The sequence below is a fragment of the Puma concolor genome, chromosome B3 (genome assembly GCF_028749965.1).
Source record: "Puma concolor isolate L17-30 chromosome B3, mPumCon1.1.hap2, whole genome shotgun sequence".
In the NCBI taxonomy this organism is placed as follows: domain Eukaryota; kingdom Metazoa; phylum Chordata; class Mammalia; order Carnivora; family Felidae; genus Puma; species Puma concolor.
The window spans coordinates 97,522,866-97,542,364 of record NC_141672.1 but is presented as its reverse complement, the minus strand read 5'-3'; the positions used below and the strand labels follow the sequence as shown (position 1 = coordinate 97,542,364).

The window sequence follows — 19,499 nt, the reverse complement described above, 5'->3', positions numbered from 1 at the left end:
TTCCACTCTGTTACTATAGTCCCCTCCTTACCTGACCCTGACCTACCTTCTGACTCGGTCATAAGAGTAATGGCAGTGCTCCCTCTCACTCTCTCTCACTCAAAAAGAGAGAGAGAGAGGGAGGGAGGGAGGGAGAGAGAAAGAGAGAGAGAGAGAGAGAGAGAGAGAGAGAGAGAGAGAGAGAGAGAGAGAAAGTCAACCTTTATGGGGTGCCTGGGTGGCTCAGTGGGTTGAGCGTCCGACTCTTGATTTTGGCTCAAGTCATGATCCCAGGGTCATGAGATTGAGTCCCACGCTCAGTGTGGAGCCTGTTAAGATTTTCTGTCTCCCCCCCTCCACCTGCTCTGCCCCTCTCCTCCTCCTCTCTCTCTCTCTCTCAAAAAAAAATTGGAGGTTATTTTTGAAGGAATTCCATTTTAGAACTTTCAATTGCTGTGAATATTATAAAGTATTATACATGGCTATTGATTAAAGAAATAGGATCGAAAAATTAAGACTTGCAATTCACAATGGGCCTATATGAGATAATAACACATCATAAGCGTGAAATTCATCAGGTCTACCGTTTGTTTTGACTTTTAGAGGAATCAGCATCATAACTAGGGCATGAATATCACTTGTTTCCAATTATTAGGGTCTAAACTATTGAGGGGCTCCTTAAGATGAGGCATACTGATATAGTAAAATTCCAGTGGGTCAGGCATAAACAGAAGTTTAGGAATTTAAAAATCAGAATCCCTGAGGCAGTGTTTCAGAGAAAGGAGCCATGTTACTAACTGAATGAGCAGGTACAAGACAGCCGTGTTGCTTCCCGCTGGTTCCTTTGAAGCTGCAATGCAGGGAAAGAGTATCGTGGAGGGGAGGGGCAGGTACTGGGTATTTCTTCCTGTGAGTGTCAAAAAGCTTGAGCTTGTGCTCAGGAAAAGTGTGTGTGTGTGTGTGTGTGTGTGTGTGTGTGTGTGTGTGTGTGAGAGAGAGAGAGAGAGAGAGAGAGAGAGAGAGAGAGAGAGAGAGAGATTGTCAATGCCCAGCAAGAGGACAAAGCAGGTCTCACAGGGATATGAAAATTTATTCATTCAATGAGGATACTCAGCTCACCTTTCTGGTTCAGGTTCAGCCAGTACTGGAGGGAACAGAGAACAAATGGGAGAAGACAAATTTTGTGAGGAGAAAAACTAAGATAGTCTAGAACCACACAAAAAAGGTTGTTTGAGGGGCCACAGAGAGTAAAGGCTTGTGTGATTCCCTAGTACCCTCCTGGTTTGCGTCTGAGGAATACCTGAGCCACATCTCCTCATCTCCTCCAGTACCATCACAGGGCCCTGCACAGGCTGGAATCCCGGCTCCACTGTGGTGACCTCAGGACAGTCCCTGAACCCCTAAGCCTCAGGCTGCTCATTTGTAAACTAGACATAATAATAGTACCTACCTCCCATAGTTGTTGAGAGGCTCTGTAAGGTGACACACGTGCAGAGTTTAGCACAGGGGAAGCAGCCATGCATTTCAGATGATCCTGTTCCACTTCTCCCAAGCACAGGCAGCCTCTGCCTTCCTGGGATCATAAAGTCCAATAGCCTCACCTGTTGGCCATAGCCTATTGAGTTTTACCTAGAGAAGAGAGGTGGATAGAAATATTTCATATGCTGACTCCAGAAGGACTCCAGACAGCAGATGCCTGGAAAGACGGTCTCTGTCCTAGATGGCTCTGTTAAAGAAGCAAACCAGGTGGGGTAAGGAGAGGTTCAGGTGACTTTTCCAACCAGAATTTGTGTGGTTTTTTAAAACATTTTTAACGTTTATTCATTTTTGAGAGACAGAGCATGAGAGGGGAGGGGCAGAGAGAGAGAGGGAGACACAGAATCTGAAGTAGGCTCCAGGCTCTGAGCTGTCAGCACAGAGCCTGATGCGGGGCTTCAACTTGTGAACTGCGAGATCATGACCTGAGCCGAAGTCAGACGTTCAACTGACTGAGCAACCCAGGTGACCCTCGAACCAGAATTTGATAGGGCACATTCTCCCACCTTTAGCTGCTCCCCAGCTGCTCCACTGGGTCAGCTCTAGCTTCCTTTCAAAGCCCATATCCACATGAAGATAGCTGTCCCCTGCCCCTCTGCATCCCTATCAAAACGAGTTTCCCTCTCCCAGGCCAGAGTGGGTGTACTGTCCCTGCAAAGCCGAATTCCCTCTGTGTCCTCTCCTGTGCTGCTCACTCTCCTGGATGGGCTCACTGTAATCCTTTCAGCCATAGCAAAACAGGTCTGATAACTGGCCGCTGCCCACTGGCCCACTGCTCCTGTATTGGCTCACCTTGGCTGTGGGTTCCCTGGGCTCCCTTTCACCAGCTGTTTCTGCCCATTTAACCATTCTGGAAGAAGTTTTGATGATGTGTCCATTGTGCTGACATCTGCCTCCAGGGCACAGTGGGTTGAAGGTTCCCCCACCCAATCAGCTGTGTGCCCATAGACAAGTCACCTAACCTCTCTGACATTGTTTCTTCATCTATAGAGAAAGAAGTAATACCCATTTCTGCCTCACTTGAGTTTTGTGGGGATCACCTAGGAAGGTTCAATGGTGATGTTTTAAGCACTGTAAAGCAAGAAACAGGGGTGAGTTATAGGGATCATTTCTGGCTGGGAATGTCTGCAGGTTTCTATTAGACCTTCCACGTGCATGCCCAGAAGAGTTTCCACTGGTGCTCTGGCTACCCGCAAACTCACAGACATAAGCAAAGCTAGCTTGTGTCCAGCAGGGTATACTGATTGGCTCTACCTCCCTCTGCTGGGCATCACAGTTTCCAGACAATGTATGCAGGAGTTCACTTCCTGTGCAAAGGCTGCCCTTGACCCCATCAGCTGGAACTCACTGGAATTGCTTTTTAAATTACACACCATGCATTGTTCTGTGTCCTCTAAATCTGCCAATTAAAAAGCTACATCATTCCAAAAACAACTGGGAGCCTGGATTATAAAAATATGCATAATATAGCAAAATAACTCAAGGCAAGGCAGATAACATTATGACCCAGTACTCCTGGAGTCTGAGCTATAATTCAGAAGCTGCTGTGGCCTGTACTCTAGTTGTTTGAGCTCCACAGTGTAGGTATTGGCCTGTTCAAATGGGCTCGGAAACCTGCCACATTCACTTCCATAGTTTCCCTTTTTATTTATTTTTTTTAAATGTTTACTTATTTTTGAGACAGAGAGTACACACGGGGAAGGGGCAAAGAGAGAGGGGGACAGAGGATCTGAAACAGGCTCTGCACTAATAGCATAGAGCCCAAAATGGGGTTCAAACTCACAAACCATGAGCTCATGACCTGAGCCAAAGTCGGACGCTCAACCAATTGAGCCGCCCAGGCACCCCAGTAATTCCCCTTTTTATATCTCTCCCAACCACTATCTTCTTTTACTAAAATCTGTTTCATTTGCATTCTTGCTCCTCCACATAGAGTCTGCCTTGAAAGCAGCTTCAGCCGTCAAGAGAGGGTCTTTGGGGGCTCAGTAGATATGAGGAGCCGACCCCTGCTTGTCCTGGCTATAGTTCAGAAGAGGCAGACAGGGAGTGATAACAGAGGACTCACCCTGTGTACATGCTCAGCTACTTCTTTCATGAATAATTTTATTAAGATATAATTTATATGGTATACAATTCACCCATTTAAAATGTATAATTCAGTGGTTTTAGTATACTTACAGAGCTGTGCAACTATCCCCACAACCAGTTTTAGAATCTTTTCATCACCTGCCCCAAAAAGAAACCCTGTACCCATGAGGAGTTACTGGTATTTCCTCTTACCACCCACTTAGCTTTAGGTAACCACCAACCTACTTTCCGTCCCTGTGGCTTTGCCTATTCTGGCCCAGCTGCTTTTTTACCCTTTCTTGGCTTCCCTGAAGCCCCAAGCCCCCCTGAGCAGAGTATGCAAGGATGAAGGTGGGTTGAAGGGTTGAGTATGCAGGGATGAACGTGGGCAAGCCCATCAGAAATCTGGGTAGAATTTTGGGGTGTGCTTTTACCTTACCAGTGCACCCCACCTGACCCTGGAGCCTCAAGGGGCCTGAGGGCCTGAGCAGCTGCCTGCATTCTCCTCCAAACCGAGGCCAGACCTCCTGTGAATGACAGGGGGCATCACAGGGTCACCTGCTCAAGAATACTCTGCCTTGCAGGTTGTGGATTTCGGCCCCAGCTTTGGCCTTTAGGGCAAAGACACTGGCTCTCTAGAAGGCCCCTATTAAAATGCCACACCGTCCTGAGATGGCAAGGCAATTTCATGGTGTCCTGGAAATTTCAGCTTTCCCCTTTACTTCTCTCTGACCCATCTCCCTTAGGATCCTGTTAGGATGGCAGACACTTGGGCAGTTGTTTGGAGGGAGAAGATATTTTGCCATAGCACAGGGTAGGCATACAGTCCTCCTTCAATGTATTACATTCAGACCACCAAATGAATCCAATTTGAACCCCCCAGACCTGGTTCTTTCACCCTGCCTCTCTGGGGTTCTCCATCCAGACATCAAGGCTAAAACTGCCCTCCCCGCAGGTTAAGTGCCTAAATTTCATTCAGCCTATCATATGTAGTCCTCATAGTGCATTGCTGAGATTTAGTAATGCCTCTAAAGTGACAGACGCGTGATTTGTTTCTCATTTGGCCCCATTCCCATTTTATTCTATCAGATAGGCATGACTGCTTAGAAGTGAGCCCCCAGTCCTGATTTTCACTTGTGTGTATGTGCATCTACCCCCCTGCCTCTGCCACAACACTTAGTCCTTCTTAGTAAAACTAAGGTAAGCTGGACTTTTCCTTTTTTTAAAAAAAAATTTATTTATTTTTAGAGAGAGCAAGAGGGCATGCACAAGGATGTGTGTGTGTGTGAGAGAGAGAGAGAGAGAGAGAGAGAGAATCCCAAACAGGCCCCACACTGTCAGCACAGAGCATGATACAGGGCTCGATCTCACGAACTGTGAGATCATAACCTGAGACGAGATCAAGAGTCAGTCACTTAACCAAATGAGCCACCCAGGTGCCCCAAGCTAGAATTTTCTGAAGGACTTTTACAAAGTATGTCTAAGAATAACACAATTTATGAAGTCCAATTTTCTTTCTTTCTTTTTTTTTTTTTTTAGTAAGTCAGTCAATACACGTTTATGGAGCCAGGCATTGTTCTGGTACCCAAGATGCAGTAGTGAATAAGAAGAGCCTACTTATTAGTGGCAGGGGTGATGGGTGATGTAAGTTTCTATCCAGGCACCAGTTCCTATCAAATGCAAGACTCTGTGCTTCTGAAGCTCAATTTTCTGATCCTATCTGATAATATCATTTACCATACATGCAGGTCTTATTCCCCTTCCCACCTCACTGGAAGGTGTTCTGCCCAACGATCTTCTCTCTTTAATCCCCTCGGCCACCTCTGCCTGCCAGGAGTGAGATGGAGGTAGTACTGGTACGTGGGTGGTCTGAAAAAAGAGAGGGCATGGACTGGAAAGATTGCCCAGCTATCCCTAGTGTGAACAGTTTCAATGCTCACACTTGTCCAGGTGCCCATTAATGACATAGAAACCCATAGTCCTGAACAAGGTCTGTACTGCCTGCTGCTTTCCTCTGGAGTGATGTAGAAAGCCTTTACATACATCAAGTCATAGAGTTGCACCTTGAAGGGACTATAAGTCATTAGTTCAATCCCTTCATTGTACAGTTAAGGAACCTGGACCCAGCTTGGTTAAATGACTTAATCCAGACGTTTGACTAATTGATGACAGAGTCAGAGCAAGAGCCCAAAGCTTCTGACGACTAGTGCAATGCTTTTTATAAAACCTTCCTCCCTCATAGATGGATAAGATGGAGTATACATTGACTATACCTGGACCCACAGTACACTCTCAGTAAGTACATGTTGAAACATACACAAGAAGGTAGCCTTATTCCAGTACACAATTTCATCCGATGTGAAGCAGCCAACTCTGGGACAAATTATCAAGAAAGTCAGGAAGCAAGTTAAATAAATTGTCCTACAATTTTCACGAAAATGTAGCAACCCAGTAAAAATATAAGCTGCAACGGTTTAATGGCTCAGAATCCTAGGAGGGCAAATACTTACCTGTTCTCAATGTCTGTGGTCCTGGTTGCTGTAAATATTTTAACCTCCAGAGCTCATAACATTTAGAAGTCAAAGCAACTATGAGGAATGTGAGTTTTTGTTTATCACGTTCATTCAGATGAACGCAGATCTGGATTATTTGAAGAACTGGCTGATGATCCTGCAGAGCCATTACTTGCTGTTTTTGAGAAGCCATAAGGTGAGAGGAGATGTGCTACAAAGTCAATATAGTGGCTATATATTCTAAAAGACAAAGTAAGGTTGCGTTGGAAATTATTTAACAGAGGTGATAATAGACTTTGGAAACCAGGAGAGACACTGCAGCCATGCATTAATTGACTGACAGGGCTTTTGAGTACACAGAGGCCTTGAAGCATAGTCTGCTCATTTAAAGAAGGAAGAAAAAAAGATCAAGTGACGTGTCCAAGTTCATGCAACATACTAGAGGCAGAGCAAATATTCCAACCTACTGTGTAAATTCAATATTTATACTTGTATCATGACTGAAGAAGAAAATTAATTTGCACACATCTGGAATACTCCCTTAAGGGTTTATAGTTTTAATACTCACTTCAACATATATTGTCTTATTTAGTGATTATTTTAATCCTGTGATGAAAGAAGGCCATTGTTCTGTTTTGCAGCTGGGTGAGCTAAGACTCAAAGAAAGTGAGGGACTTGTCCAAGATCACACATCTACCATTGGTCACAGAGCTGGGACTTGAGCTGTGTCCTGAGCCCATGTTCATCTACAAAGTTATCTTATAAATGTATCTGGCTTTATAAATATCTTCCAGGCCAGTATGTCTGTGCCCACATGCTCCTAGACAAATTTTTGGCAGATTTTGCATAACTCAGTCAGCACTTTAGATACTGTAAAGTCCTTTCTGTCATTAAATCAGGAAACTGGATACAAGTTGATGAAGGAATGCTTGGCCAACAACAGATTCTAAGATGTTACTGTCTACCATGCTTTATAGAGTATGTTCCAAGACAGGATCTCTTAAACCCTATGTAGTCAAGGGCTAGTTGTTTGTTTATAATTTTCATCTGTCCTGGAACAATAGTTTTGATAACACAATTAAAAATGTATTACTAGGACAATAATAACCCACTTGAATGTTGTAGCAATACCAAAGTGCCATGAAAATTTCTAACTGCTTCTTCTCAATTTTCTGTCCTGATCTTCTGCAGGTCAGTGGGAGTTCACAGACCAGTATGGGCCTGCCAGCCACATTTTGAGAAACACTGTTCTAAGTAATGCCATTCCTGAGAGAAAGTCCCTGAATAAAGAGCTCCTTAATCAAAGAAGCTTGGGAGACCCCATAAGTATCAGTGCACATTAGTATATTAAATTGGGGGAGACCCCCAAGTGTCAGTGCACATTAACATATAAAGGCTCTAAGAAGTCCTGCATTTAAGAAGCTTTTTTAATCCTTAATTACTCACTAGTTCCCAAACTGACCTCAATAACTCAGGTTATTGTTATTGGATACCTTTCAACATCCTGCAGAATTCATATTTCTTGAAATACAGTTGGCTCAGTCTTGCCAACTATGGGCAAAGCACAGGTCCCAGGCATGCCTAAAATGAGAGCCTCTGTCTTTTACCCATATCCTCATGTTCTGCCTTAAAAAATAATAATAATTCTTTACCATCTTTTATTCTTGTAGCACCCAAAGTCATGCTCTGCCTTTTACCATCTCTCATGCCTACTTCTGCCTCCCACTTAGTACTCACTGTGGGTGACCTTGCCCACAGAGAAGATCAAAGTCTCCTAGGATAGTCCCCACTACACTTTGCCACTGCATCCTGCAAATACACTAGCTGTGCACCTTCATAAAAGTGACTCACGACAGGTCATCTTCCTTTACAACACTACCTTTCACAAGCAATAAGTATCCTCTTCCCTTTAATCCATTTCTATGATAAATACTTATCTATTTTTAATGGAAACTATATAGCTAAACAAGAAGTATAACTTTCACATAAAACACATGCAGTGGTTTTCCCTGAGCAGCGGTATCTCTTGTCACACCTCACTCTCACTCCTCTCCTCTTGTTCCCTCCCTTGCACACTGTGTGGACTCTCATGACCTCCATTTGGTAGTCTCCAGGGTAATCTCTACCCTGAAATTTATCCCATAAAAATCTCAAAGCATTTCTCTCATTCATATTCTCTTAACAGTTTTAACAATTGTAGTTCTGTAGAGCCTTTCTGAAGCATGATTTTACTTCTGTGGGTTGTTCCTCCTAGCCTTAGTTAAGGTCACCCAGTGAGCCTCAGCAAGTTTTAGTCCACTTTTTATTCTACTGATATCTCTGCATTCTTATTCAGAGTTCTCTGCAGATATACCACATTCACTGAGTCATAGCCACCCCCCCTACAATACTTACCCTTCTATCCAGGCACTATGCCAGCATGCCCTGGATATACAGAATGAGACAGCCAGGTGCCCTGTTCCTGGAATATCTCACTTCCCGGGTTCTGGCATTGTGACATCTGTAATGCTTTAGAGTTCAGGGAGGAAACTTCCAAACTGCATTTCCCCAACATTAGTATGAGATATTAATAGACATTCCCTACCATACAGAGTTCAAGGGTTAAATACTTTTGGGAAACATAATTACATTTGCTAACACATATTGTGAATTTTGAGGAAAAAGATATATATATATATGTATATATATATATATATATACATATATGTATATATATGTGTGTGTATGTATGTATATATATATATATATATATATATATATATATATATATATATATATAGTAGGTTTTTCCAAATGTGTTTGACCTGCAAGCCATCTTTTCCAGGAACCCATTGGAGACAGTATCATTTCTCTGACACCATTTGGAAAATGCTGGTTTGGGGGGCACCTGGGTGGCTCAGTAGGTTAAGCGTCTGAGTTCAGCTCAGGTCATGATCTCATGGTCCGTGAGTTCGAGCCCCACGTCGGGCTCTGTGCTGACAGCTCAGATCCTGGAGCCTGCTTCAGATTCTATGTCTCCCTCTCTTTCTGCTCCTTCCCAACTCATGCTCTATCTCTCTGTCTCTCAAAAATAAATAAACGTTAAAAAAATTTTTTTAAAAAAGGAAAATGCTGGTTTGGAAGTAGCTTCAGCCCACCCAGTCCTGCCAAATGCAAAGGACCAGAGTGAAGTCATTCAAATATACAACCTAGTTAGGTGGAAAATGAGTTGTGATTTCCCTTAGTTCTGCCTTCTGAATGATAAATTATAGTTCTGTAAGTTGAGTCTGCAACTGATGCTCAATTACTTACCTTTCCATAGGTATGTTCTGTGTAATTTGCCATCTAGAGCCCTAATGCCTTCCCAGTCTACAGTCCTAGCCCACACCTCCCCACTGAGCCCTAGGCCCTATATATATACATATATATGCTGCTGTCTGCTGGACAACCGCATGTTGGAGATCTTTAATAGAATGTCAAACAAGCACTTCAAATGCAGTTTGTCCCACATAGAAGTGATTACCGCTCTCATAAAGTTCATTTCTCCATCTGCATTCCCTAATGGCCTCATTGCTACCTTCCACTCAGAAACCTAGGAGATGTTCCAATCTCTACCCTCCCAGCCAAGTTGTCATTGAGTCCTCTTGATTCTACCTTCCAAGAAGCTCTTACATTTGGTCTCTGTATTCTACTCTCAACTGTCATTGTCTAATATGGGATCCTCAGTACAGTGGTTTTCTCGGGTCAGGTTTTCTGAGTCTTGCATGTAGGCAGGATATTGGAGAGAGCAATGGAGAATAACTCCCACTGGGGGAGTGGAGGAAGAAAGAGCAGGCTGAAGAAGTTGAACTTTGATACAGTTGCAACAATAGCCTCAACCAACCCTATGGGGTGCTATGGAACTGGGTGACGCTTTGGAATTGTCCCAACTTGATGCAAGGGGTTAGGGAGGAGATCCTTAAACTAACACATTCCCACCCTCTTCATCCTTCGTCCTCCAACCCCCATCCTGTACCCTCCGCACCCCCCACTGGTTGTAGGCAGCCTCCCACCCCACTCCCAGGGTGCCATAACCTTTGGCCAAGGGCACTTCCCAGAATGGCCCTCAGCTGAGAGCCAACAGCCACCAACTCTTATAGCAGAGGAATGAATGTCTTACTCCGGAGGGGATCAGGGTGGCATACCCCAGCACCCTTCTCCCAATTCTCCCAATTCTCCCAGTGCTTTCTGATTTATCCCTCACAACACCACCAGAAGGGTTTTTCTAAACCCAAATTTAATCACACTACACCCTTTCTCAAACCATTCGGTAACTCCTCCTTACCAACAAGATAATTCAGTTCTGATCTCTGTCCACCTGTGAAAACTTGTCTCCCACAGCTTTCCTCCTTTTATGTGCTCTTGCCCCACTAACCCCAATCTACTGATGTTTATCAATCCTACATGAGTGCTGCTCCCCCTGCTGGGCATGAGTTTGTCCCACTTCTCTCTAACAAGCTCCTTTCTAGCCCAGAGTAAGCACACCTTCTTTTTGATGCCTCCTGTAATATCCCCAAGGAGAAGTAATATCCTGTATACTGTTTTTATGCTCACAGTTATTTGCTTCTGTGACTGTAAGAGTGACCTCCTTAAGAGCAAAGCCTGTGTTGTATTCATTTTTTTTTTAATGTTTATTACTTTTGAGGAGGGGAAGGAGCAGAGAGGGGGGGTGCAGAGGATCCAAAGTAAGCTCTGTGCTGACTGAGACAGACCAATGCAGGGCTTGAACTCACAGAGCTAGAGATCATGACCTGAACCAAAATTGGAAACTGAACAGAATGAGCCACTCAGGCAACCCTGTCATATTCGTTTTTGAAAGTGAATGAATGAATCAGTCAGCTATGTGCATCAGTATTGTGTAAAGCTGGGTCTACATGGGCTGATTCAAACTAACTAGAGTTGCCTTCAGTCTAGTCAGCTCTTTTTTCAGAGACTTAATCTAGTTTGCCCAATGAGGGCTATAGTTGCCCCTGGGGGCAGGGATTCTATTTGGGAAATCTCAGCTGGCTCAGTATATGTGACTCAGTGCTCTGAGGGATGGGGCATTTAATACATACTTCCCATTATGTTGATGCTACCTCTTATGTTGAGAAGGGGCACAGCCAGTAATGTTTGGGTGATGTTATGAAAGGTACCATATGGCCTGACTGGCCTAAAACTGTCTCTTTTATGACTGAGCTTTCCCGTCATGGCCTTTCTGAAATTCTTACCCTCATATTTCCCTGTGATTAGAATTGGACCAGTGGTCCTTTGGGGTGAGTGTGTGCTAGGGCCTGGGCAAGCTAATTCATCTGGAGAAGAGAATTTTTATGTCTATTTATTTTTATTTTACTTGTTTCAAAATTTCTATATTTTGCATATATTTTATCATGTATATAATACTGTAGTAGAGTAACACATATATATAATTTGTAAATAAATAATATTAGGAAGTGTACACTCAAAACATTTTTTGCTAAGTAGCACATGGTTAAAACATTTTAGAGACTCCTTTATTGGACTCCAAAGACTGGAGTCTCCTTCAGCCATCACCCATTAACTTTTCAGCTGATCTGATTGCTGAGCTAATTTGTGCTAAGGCCTTAGGAAAACTCTGAAATCCAGGAGCTAAAGCAATTAGGAATGACAGGTAGGGGCAGGCAGAGGAGCAGAGCTATGTGTGGAGAGCACAGAGACTGCATCTGTCCCAAACTGATGAGCCATCTGGTAGGAAATTGAGAACCTGGAATAAAAAGAGGCAGGAGGTGGAGCAGGAGACAGCAATAGGAGGGCAGCCAACAGGAGGTATGAGGAGGCATGAAAGGGTAACAGGACTTCAGGCAGAGACAGGGACTGGGACATAGTCAAGTTGAAGTGTTGGGAGGGTGAACTTGTGGAGGTTCTGGGTTTGGAGGGGAGCCTGGATCGTGCCAGGGGCAGGTACACCCTCCTGCTGCACACCCTCCTACATGTCCTGGTAGTGATGGTGGCCTCAACGTGCTGGTGTGGGCAGCTGAGATTCAAGCAGCCACCCCACCACCAACTGCCTGGCTGCAGTGCTTGCCATTGGCCTCCTCGTCCTCTGGGTGACGGGCTGCACTTGTACCTTCCTGCTCAGCATCGCCAGGCCCATGCTTCTGATTCTGGTGGATGCCTCACTGCACCTGCAAAACCTCAAGAACAAGATTGAGAACAAGACTGAGAGTATTGGTCTCCTAGGCGCCTGGGATCTGTACCTATGGCCTGGAGAATGTCTGCCCACCCCCGACTCTGGCCTGGAACCAGGGACCCAGAGCCCTTATCCACAGCCCTAAAAATAGAGCTCCCCTTCCAGTTTAAAAAGTAGGGCATCTGCGACCATTCACCCAGGTCCAAAATTTGGATATCCCTCCTATCCAGTCCCCATTACCTAGGAGACCAGACTCTTCCCCAGCCCTGAACTTGGGGCTTGGAGATCAGAGTATCCATGACCAACCTCAAACTCTGGACCCAGAGATACTCCCCCACCCTCAATCTGGGACCCCCCATCTCCCATGCTCAGCCCCAAAGCTGGGATCTGGAACCAAGGGAATCTCTTGAACCCTGAACTAAGGCTTTTCCAGACCTCACCCTAGCTTTGAACCCAGGGCAGGGCATTACCAGTCTTGAACCTGGGACCCAAGTGTTCCCAGCCCCCATCAAGACAGAGGATTCTAGGGGTGCCTGGATGGCTCAGTTGGTTGAGTGTCCAATGTCGCTCAGGTCATGATCTCATGGTTTGTGAGTTGGAGCCCCGTATTGGTCTCTGTGCTGACAGCTCAGAGCCTGGAGCCTACTTCATATTCTGTGTCTCCCTCTGTCTCTGCCCCTCCCCTGCTCACTCTCTGACTCTCTCTCTCTCAAGAATAAATAAACATTAAAAAAAAAAAAGACAGAGGATTCAAGCATCCTGACCCTGTTGAACCCTTGGTTCCAGGTGACCCCCACACTCACCAGTCCCACTTGACTCTCTCCAGCTCTCCTGAGGGATTCTGCCCCCTCCCTTTCCAAAGTTCCACAGTGATGAGGACCAAGGGGTGGAGTGGGGTGGGGGTAGCCCTAACCCAGAATGGGGCATCTGTATCAGTGTTACCACAACAATATAGGCTGTTGCATCACTCAAGCCAAAAGAAAGAGAGAGAGAGAGAGAGAGAGGAAGAAAGAAAGAGAGAAAGAAAGAAAGAAAGAAAGAAAGAAAGAAAGAAAAAAAGGAAAGGAAAGAAAAGAAGAGAAAAGAATAAAAGAGTAACAGCCTCTACGTCAATCAGGAAGATACCCCATCTGCCTGTCACTGTTACTGGAGCTCATGTCAGAGTAGAGCCAGCCAGAAATGAAGAAAGCACTGGCTGCTCCACAGTACCTATGTAGGGGGCTGAGAGGCAGCAATCTGATTGGAGTCAGGGCATAGGAGCCTTCTTAAGTTGCATTAGCATAACCAAAGCATCATTTTTATATAGGTTGTGCAGTTATTTGGGGATGGCTATAGACATTGATTGATGATGGAAATTAGGAGTGGGTGGAACGTGTTATTAGCAATGTAGTCCTTAGTGCCTCTTTGGCAGGTGGAAGCTAGTGAGCCATATTAGCCCTCAAAGAGGAAGTATGGCACCTGAGGTTAGGAGAACCCCTGATCCAACACCAAACCATGGGGGCCCAAAGGCCACATTGAGATGATACACCAGAACAGTTCTAGCAGCCAAGAAGCATGATACCTGATGCAGGACCAAAAGGCATGAGAGGAAATAGGTCTTCTGAGTGGGAGATGAGGTAGGGGAAGAAGGAGACTCCAACAGCAAAAAGGCACAGAGAAACCCCAAAAGGGAATGTGCCTAATATGACAGGTTTAGCCCCAAATGCAAGGAAGCAGGCTTCACACCTCCCAAAGTCCTGGTTCCACTAAATAATCAGTAGAAAACTGTTTGATGGGCACGGTAGCGTGCTATATACAGAGTTTTCTTACATACGGAGTTGCCTCGGAAACAAAAAAGATCAGAAGGATAGCAAATGCAATTCCTTTTTCTATTGTTTTCAGACTCTCTTAGGCTCTTAGTATTCTACCAGAAGCAGACCGTAAACCCCTTGAGGGCTACAACCACATCTAGGTAATAAGACTTTGTAAAGCATTTCAGTTAACACAAACTTATGCATGTACTATTTCATATATCCTTACCACAACCCAGCAAGGTAGGTTTTTTGCAGATGATGATACAGAAATTCAAGCAATGAGTTCGTTTTGTCAGAACAATACAGAAAATACATTCTGCAGATGAGGAATCTGAGGCGCTGGTGGTGTTAATTGATTTACCACTTACCACGGACAAAGAGTTGATGCTTATAAAGCCAGGACCCACACCCAGGACTCGCAGAACCCCACCTCCTAATTCTCTATCCTTAAATTACACTTTCTTCCCAGCCCAACATGGTGCTAAAATTAGAGGTCAGCAGTCACAAAGTGGTCCATGAGGAATGGCAAACAAATGCTATTGGCTCTGCCTTTCTACTCTTGAATCTCCCAGGCAAGTTTGTTCTAACACCTGCTATGTTTTTTTACAGCATGCAAAAGGAAAGAACAAGAACATGGGAAGGATAGAGGCAACACACCCAAAAAGCCGAGGTTGGTCTTCACAGATGTCCAGCGTCGAACTCTACATGCAATATTCAAGGAAAATAAGCGTCCATCCAAAGAATTGCAAATCACTATTTCCCAGCAGCTGGGGTTGGAGCTGAGCACGGTCAGCAATTTCTTCATGAACGCAAGGAGGAGGAGTCTGGACAAGTGGCAGGACGAGGGCAGCTCCAATTCAGGCAACTCATCTTCTTCATCAAGCACTTGTACCAAAGCATGAAGGAACACCCACAAACTAAACCTCGGTGGAAAAGCTTTAAATAAAAAAATTTTTAAAAGACCAGGACCTCAAGATAGCAGGTTTATACTTAGAAATATTTGAAGAAAAAAAAAAGTGTTATTTATAGTCCAAAGAAACCAAAGACTTAGCTCACCTGCATTCTGACTTTGTTCGGAGACACACTTCAGCGGGGCAACGACTTGGCAAGAGAAAATATGAGCAGAAAAGCACCACTGGATCTCACACCTTCAATCCATGATCATTCTCGCTGTGCTTGGCTGTTTTGTGGTTTGGAGCATAGTGATTTTGAGCCATTGAGTGGACATCTTTTAAGATCAGACTTTCTCATCTGTTCCACTATGCCACGAAGGTGTATGGTGTCTCAGTACTGTGTGTGGGTACGTGAGTGCATACACATACATACACACACACACACACACACACACACACACACACACACACGCATCACCAGTGGTTAGGGACTTAGGCAGGCTGGTCTTCAGGAAGGGTTGTGCTATAGGAGTGCACCCAACATAGTGTGGGGTTGTCTGAGTTCATTGGATAGGAGTGTGATTTCGCTCGTCTAGCCTAGCGTTTGAACCTGCCAGGCCCGCAACCTAAATGCAGATTCAAACCCAGCAAAGAAAATTTGAATGACACCTAAACCAGTGCATTCTCTTTGTTTGTTAAGGAATGTTCAGATATTTTTTAAGAAATGAAACAAGAGTCCATCCATTAAAAGAAAAATCACCTAGGTACCAAAGAACACACTTAATATTATAGTGCAGGTATTTTATTGCAATGATTTTAATAACCAAAGCTATTTTTACACAAGATACTATGTAAAGTTATACGTATAAACTGATCTAGCTGTAATACACATGCCACATAGAATCATGACTATTATTTATGACTCTTGAAGCATTTGAAATATTAGTTTTCAGAACTGGCAAGAAAGAATGTAGCTTCAGGGAAGCATTTAATATCAGAACAGAGAGGTCAGTGTAGTATACATGTACATCCAGATGGCACACTCCCTTTCGGGATCCATAAATGATACTTAGACATATAGACGTGATGCCATAATCTGTTCATAGCTGAGAAAACCTGGGGATTCTTCCAAAGTAGGACCCCATTTATAAATTAGAAAACTAACTTTAACAGAGCAAACAATTAAATTAGAACATTTGTTCAAAGTAATGCTTTTTTAGTAAAAGATCACTGAATAAAGGATATCATACTTGGGTTAATTTGACTGAAAGTTGCTTTATGCATTTGACACCAAATACCTTTTTAAAATATTTTACGAACACACAAAGTGAGCAGACCAACATTATCATTAAAATGAACTATCCAGTATTTGTAACCAAATTGATCTTATTGCCAATCTCAGACATATTATGACTTGAACATCAATAAAAATAGCAGAGGCAACTGAGAAGTGGTGGAACGCCATAGAAAAAACCAGAATTCTAGTGGAAGACAAGACTTTGGGTTCTATTGGCATAAAGCTATTTATTTCACTAAGCATAGCCTCCAAAGTATACTACATTCTTTCTTGCTACTGCATTAAGCTGGAAATTTTCTAACAGAGAGTCCACTCTCTAACAGGGACAGATAAAACACTAGATCTGAGCTTCCAAATACAAAATTTTCAATTTCTGTTTTTCCAAATTACTTCACCAGAACTGGAGAAATCAAGGGGGAAGAAAAAAACTAATACAGTTGTACTAGCAGTACCCAAGTAAATCACTTGCTTCCCAGAAAAATTCTCTCTGAACTCCATTGAATTGTAACTCAAACAAATGGATGTCTTTTGTACTATTAGGTAAAGAATTGGGTACTCTTGGTTAATTAGCACACCTAATTAGAGATATGAAGTGAAATATTATCACAACAATAAGTTGTTAATTGATATTCATTAAAATGCTAAAGGAAAAATATTGAACCATCTTGACACAAAACCTAACTCCTTAAGGTCAAGTCTCAGCGTCTTGTCTAGGTCTAGAAAGAGACGGGCACCTGGAGAGATGAAACTAAACCAACAAGCCATCTGGATCTCCTTCATGTCTGCTGTAGAATGAGAAAAGCAAACCAACACATACTTCTCCTTTAATGAAATAGTGCATTTGCCTTGACACATTTTGTCTTAGTATTTTTTTATCTCATACCAAACTCCAGCTTAAAAATTTCTCTTCTAAATATGGCACAACTACAGTTCAGCTATTAAAAGAGAGCATTTCAGTGACCACCCTTAGAGATTTGCTTAACATATAATCTTGTCAATGACATAAACCAAAAGGAAAAAAACTGATTAACTTTTTCACTCTCTCCAGGAATGGTGGGGGCCAGGGGTACAGCTATAATAATATATTTATAATTCAGGAGGGAGGAAAGCCTTATTTATTTAAAACATGAGAATATTAAATGCAGGGACATTCAAGCTGTGTCTACACACAATCTTACCAAATTCAGCTCCCCAGGAAAAACAAAAGTTGAATTCAAACACCATGGTTTTTGCTTCGTTTGTGCTACATAACCCCTTCAGATTGATCCAATTGCATTTGACCTTTCAACCAATTATTTTGGTACTGTGTAGACACAGTCTCAGAGAATATTACTACATTTCTAATATTCCCATCATAATGCTTTTTTGAAAAAAAAAAATACAGTGATCCTATTTGCTAACACCAAAGATAATTTTCATACCAGCATTGAATTTGCACCCATTACGCAATTTCAGGGCCTAGAGATATATTTTCTCATAAACAGATGCACAAATCAGAGCCTGAAAAGCAATTTTTTTACTTGACTGTTCAAGTATACTCACAACCTTTGCTTTTTAGAAATCATAACGACAAACTCAGCTTCTCATGAGCAATATACTCGTTACGTCATGTACAACTGATTCTTTATTGCTTCTAACTTGGCATGTGGCATTAATTTATGGCTCAGCTTTCTTAACCTACCACACTCAACGGAGCAGATCACATGCCATTTGCTCATCCATTATTTCTCAATCCTTTTGGAAAATTCACCTAAAAAGGTATCTCATTTTTTCATTTGTATGTTTGTTTCTTCCAGAACTGCACTTCACTTAACATGTTTTGGGGTTCTGTGGGGTTTTTTTTTTTGGTAGAATGGAAGTTAGACTGTTTTTCACCATAAACCATTCAGGTCCTCTCATGCCTAGAGGTTTCCCTGAAAGGGGGCAAAGAAAGAGAGTGGAAGATGAGAAGTCTGGATACTCCAGAAGCCCAGACTTCAGTGAATGTTCAGGTAAATGAATTCTGAATGTCAGGAACTAAGTATTCAGTCCCTGGATGCAGCTGTCATAGACCCCCAAACCCAAAGAGAATGTGGGGAAATTCAGAAATTCTAACTGAATATGTCACTCACTCTGCACCCCCCCCCCCCCCAAAAAAAAGCATAATTAATTTTCCAGGACAAAAAAGTAAAAGCACCATGCTACTTTTGGACTCATGCCACTCCCATTGCTACCCCAGGTGAATGATCCATCTTTGCAGGTTAAATGCAAACTTTGCTATACCAAAGAGTCCTAGGACATTTTCACATGAGCTATAAAGGCATTTTCTGTAAGAAAGGTCCTCCCTTCTTTGTACATAAAGGATGAAAACTATGCATTTAGCAAACAAAGAGAAAGCACTTCCCCCTTTCCTATCTAGTTGTTTAGGGTGCATTCAAACACCAGAGGCCATTTTGAGATGCGATTGGCCTTCTGGATTATTCTTGTGGTGTGGTTAGCTTTACAGTACATTTGGTAACTATTTCCTAAATAGTAAGGACAAAGAAGCAGAAGGTAAGAAATAGCTACTTCCACGTGTAAAAAAAAAAAAAAAGAAAAAAAAAGAAAAAGAAAAAAAAAAGTGTAAAGATCTACTATTTATAGTGTGAACCAAAGACGCTACCTCACTCGATTTCCATTGGTGATTTTAATCACATTGATGATACCAAAGAATACCAAAGATATTTTCATGCACGGCCTTGGTCTGCAGAGGGAACTCCACCCTTTTCCCTCCCCCACCTCTCCTCCCCTCCTCACTCTTCACTCAGTGTGTAAACTTGTCTTCATTCTTAATAATAATGATACGAAATGATAACAACAACATTAGGAAATACTACTCTGACTACTGCTAGTTCTACTTGTAAATCTCTAGGCAAACATGTTGCAAACTTTGTAAACTCCTAGGACGAGTGCCTTGCTTGAACCAAAGTGTTAAACCGCTGTTGACCTCTCACCTTATACTCTTTGAATACCTCAGCCTCTTAGAAAGGCCACTAATGAAAAAAAAAAAAAAAGGAATAATTATTCACCGTGGTGCTTTTTCCGTGCAACCATGCAATGAAACTTTCTTTGATACCAAAGGATGACTTTTCCCCCCAATTTCTTGCTGATAAACCAAAGCTCCTCCTCCTCGTTCCCTCTCAAGATCCCCCCACTTCACCGAGCCCCTTCACCAGGCAGGCCGTGCATCACTTTTACCAATTCCTCCAAATACCTCATAGTAATAAAGTTTTAGGG

General features: G+C 43.0%; 1 protein-coding gene across 1 annotated transcript in view; it reads left to right on the top strand.

Annotated features, from left to right (window-relative positions):
• The window catches only part of ONECUT1 (one cut homeobox 1), a 42,077-nt gene extending 23,707 nt beyond the window's left edge, over positions 1-18,370 (top strand). Inside the window, exon 2 of the mRNA XM_025919756.2 lies at positions 14,664-18,370. Within this exon, the coding sequence (XP_025775541.1) occupies positions 14,664-14,956 (293 nt within the window). The 3' untranslated portion in view covers positions 14,957-18,370. The remainder of the gene's footprint in view (positions 1-14,663) is intronic.
• The last annotated feature ends 1,129 nt before the right edge of the window (positions 18,371-19,499 follow it).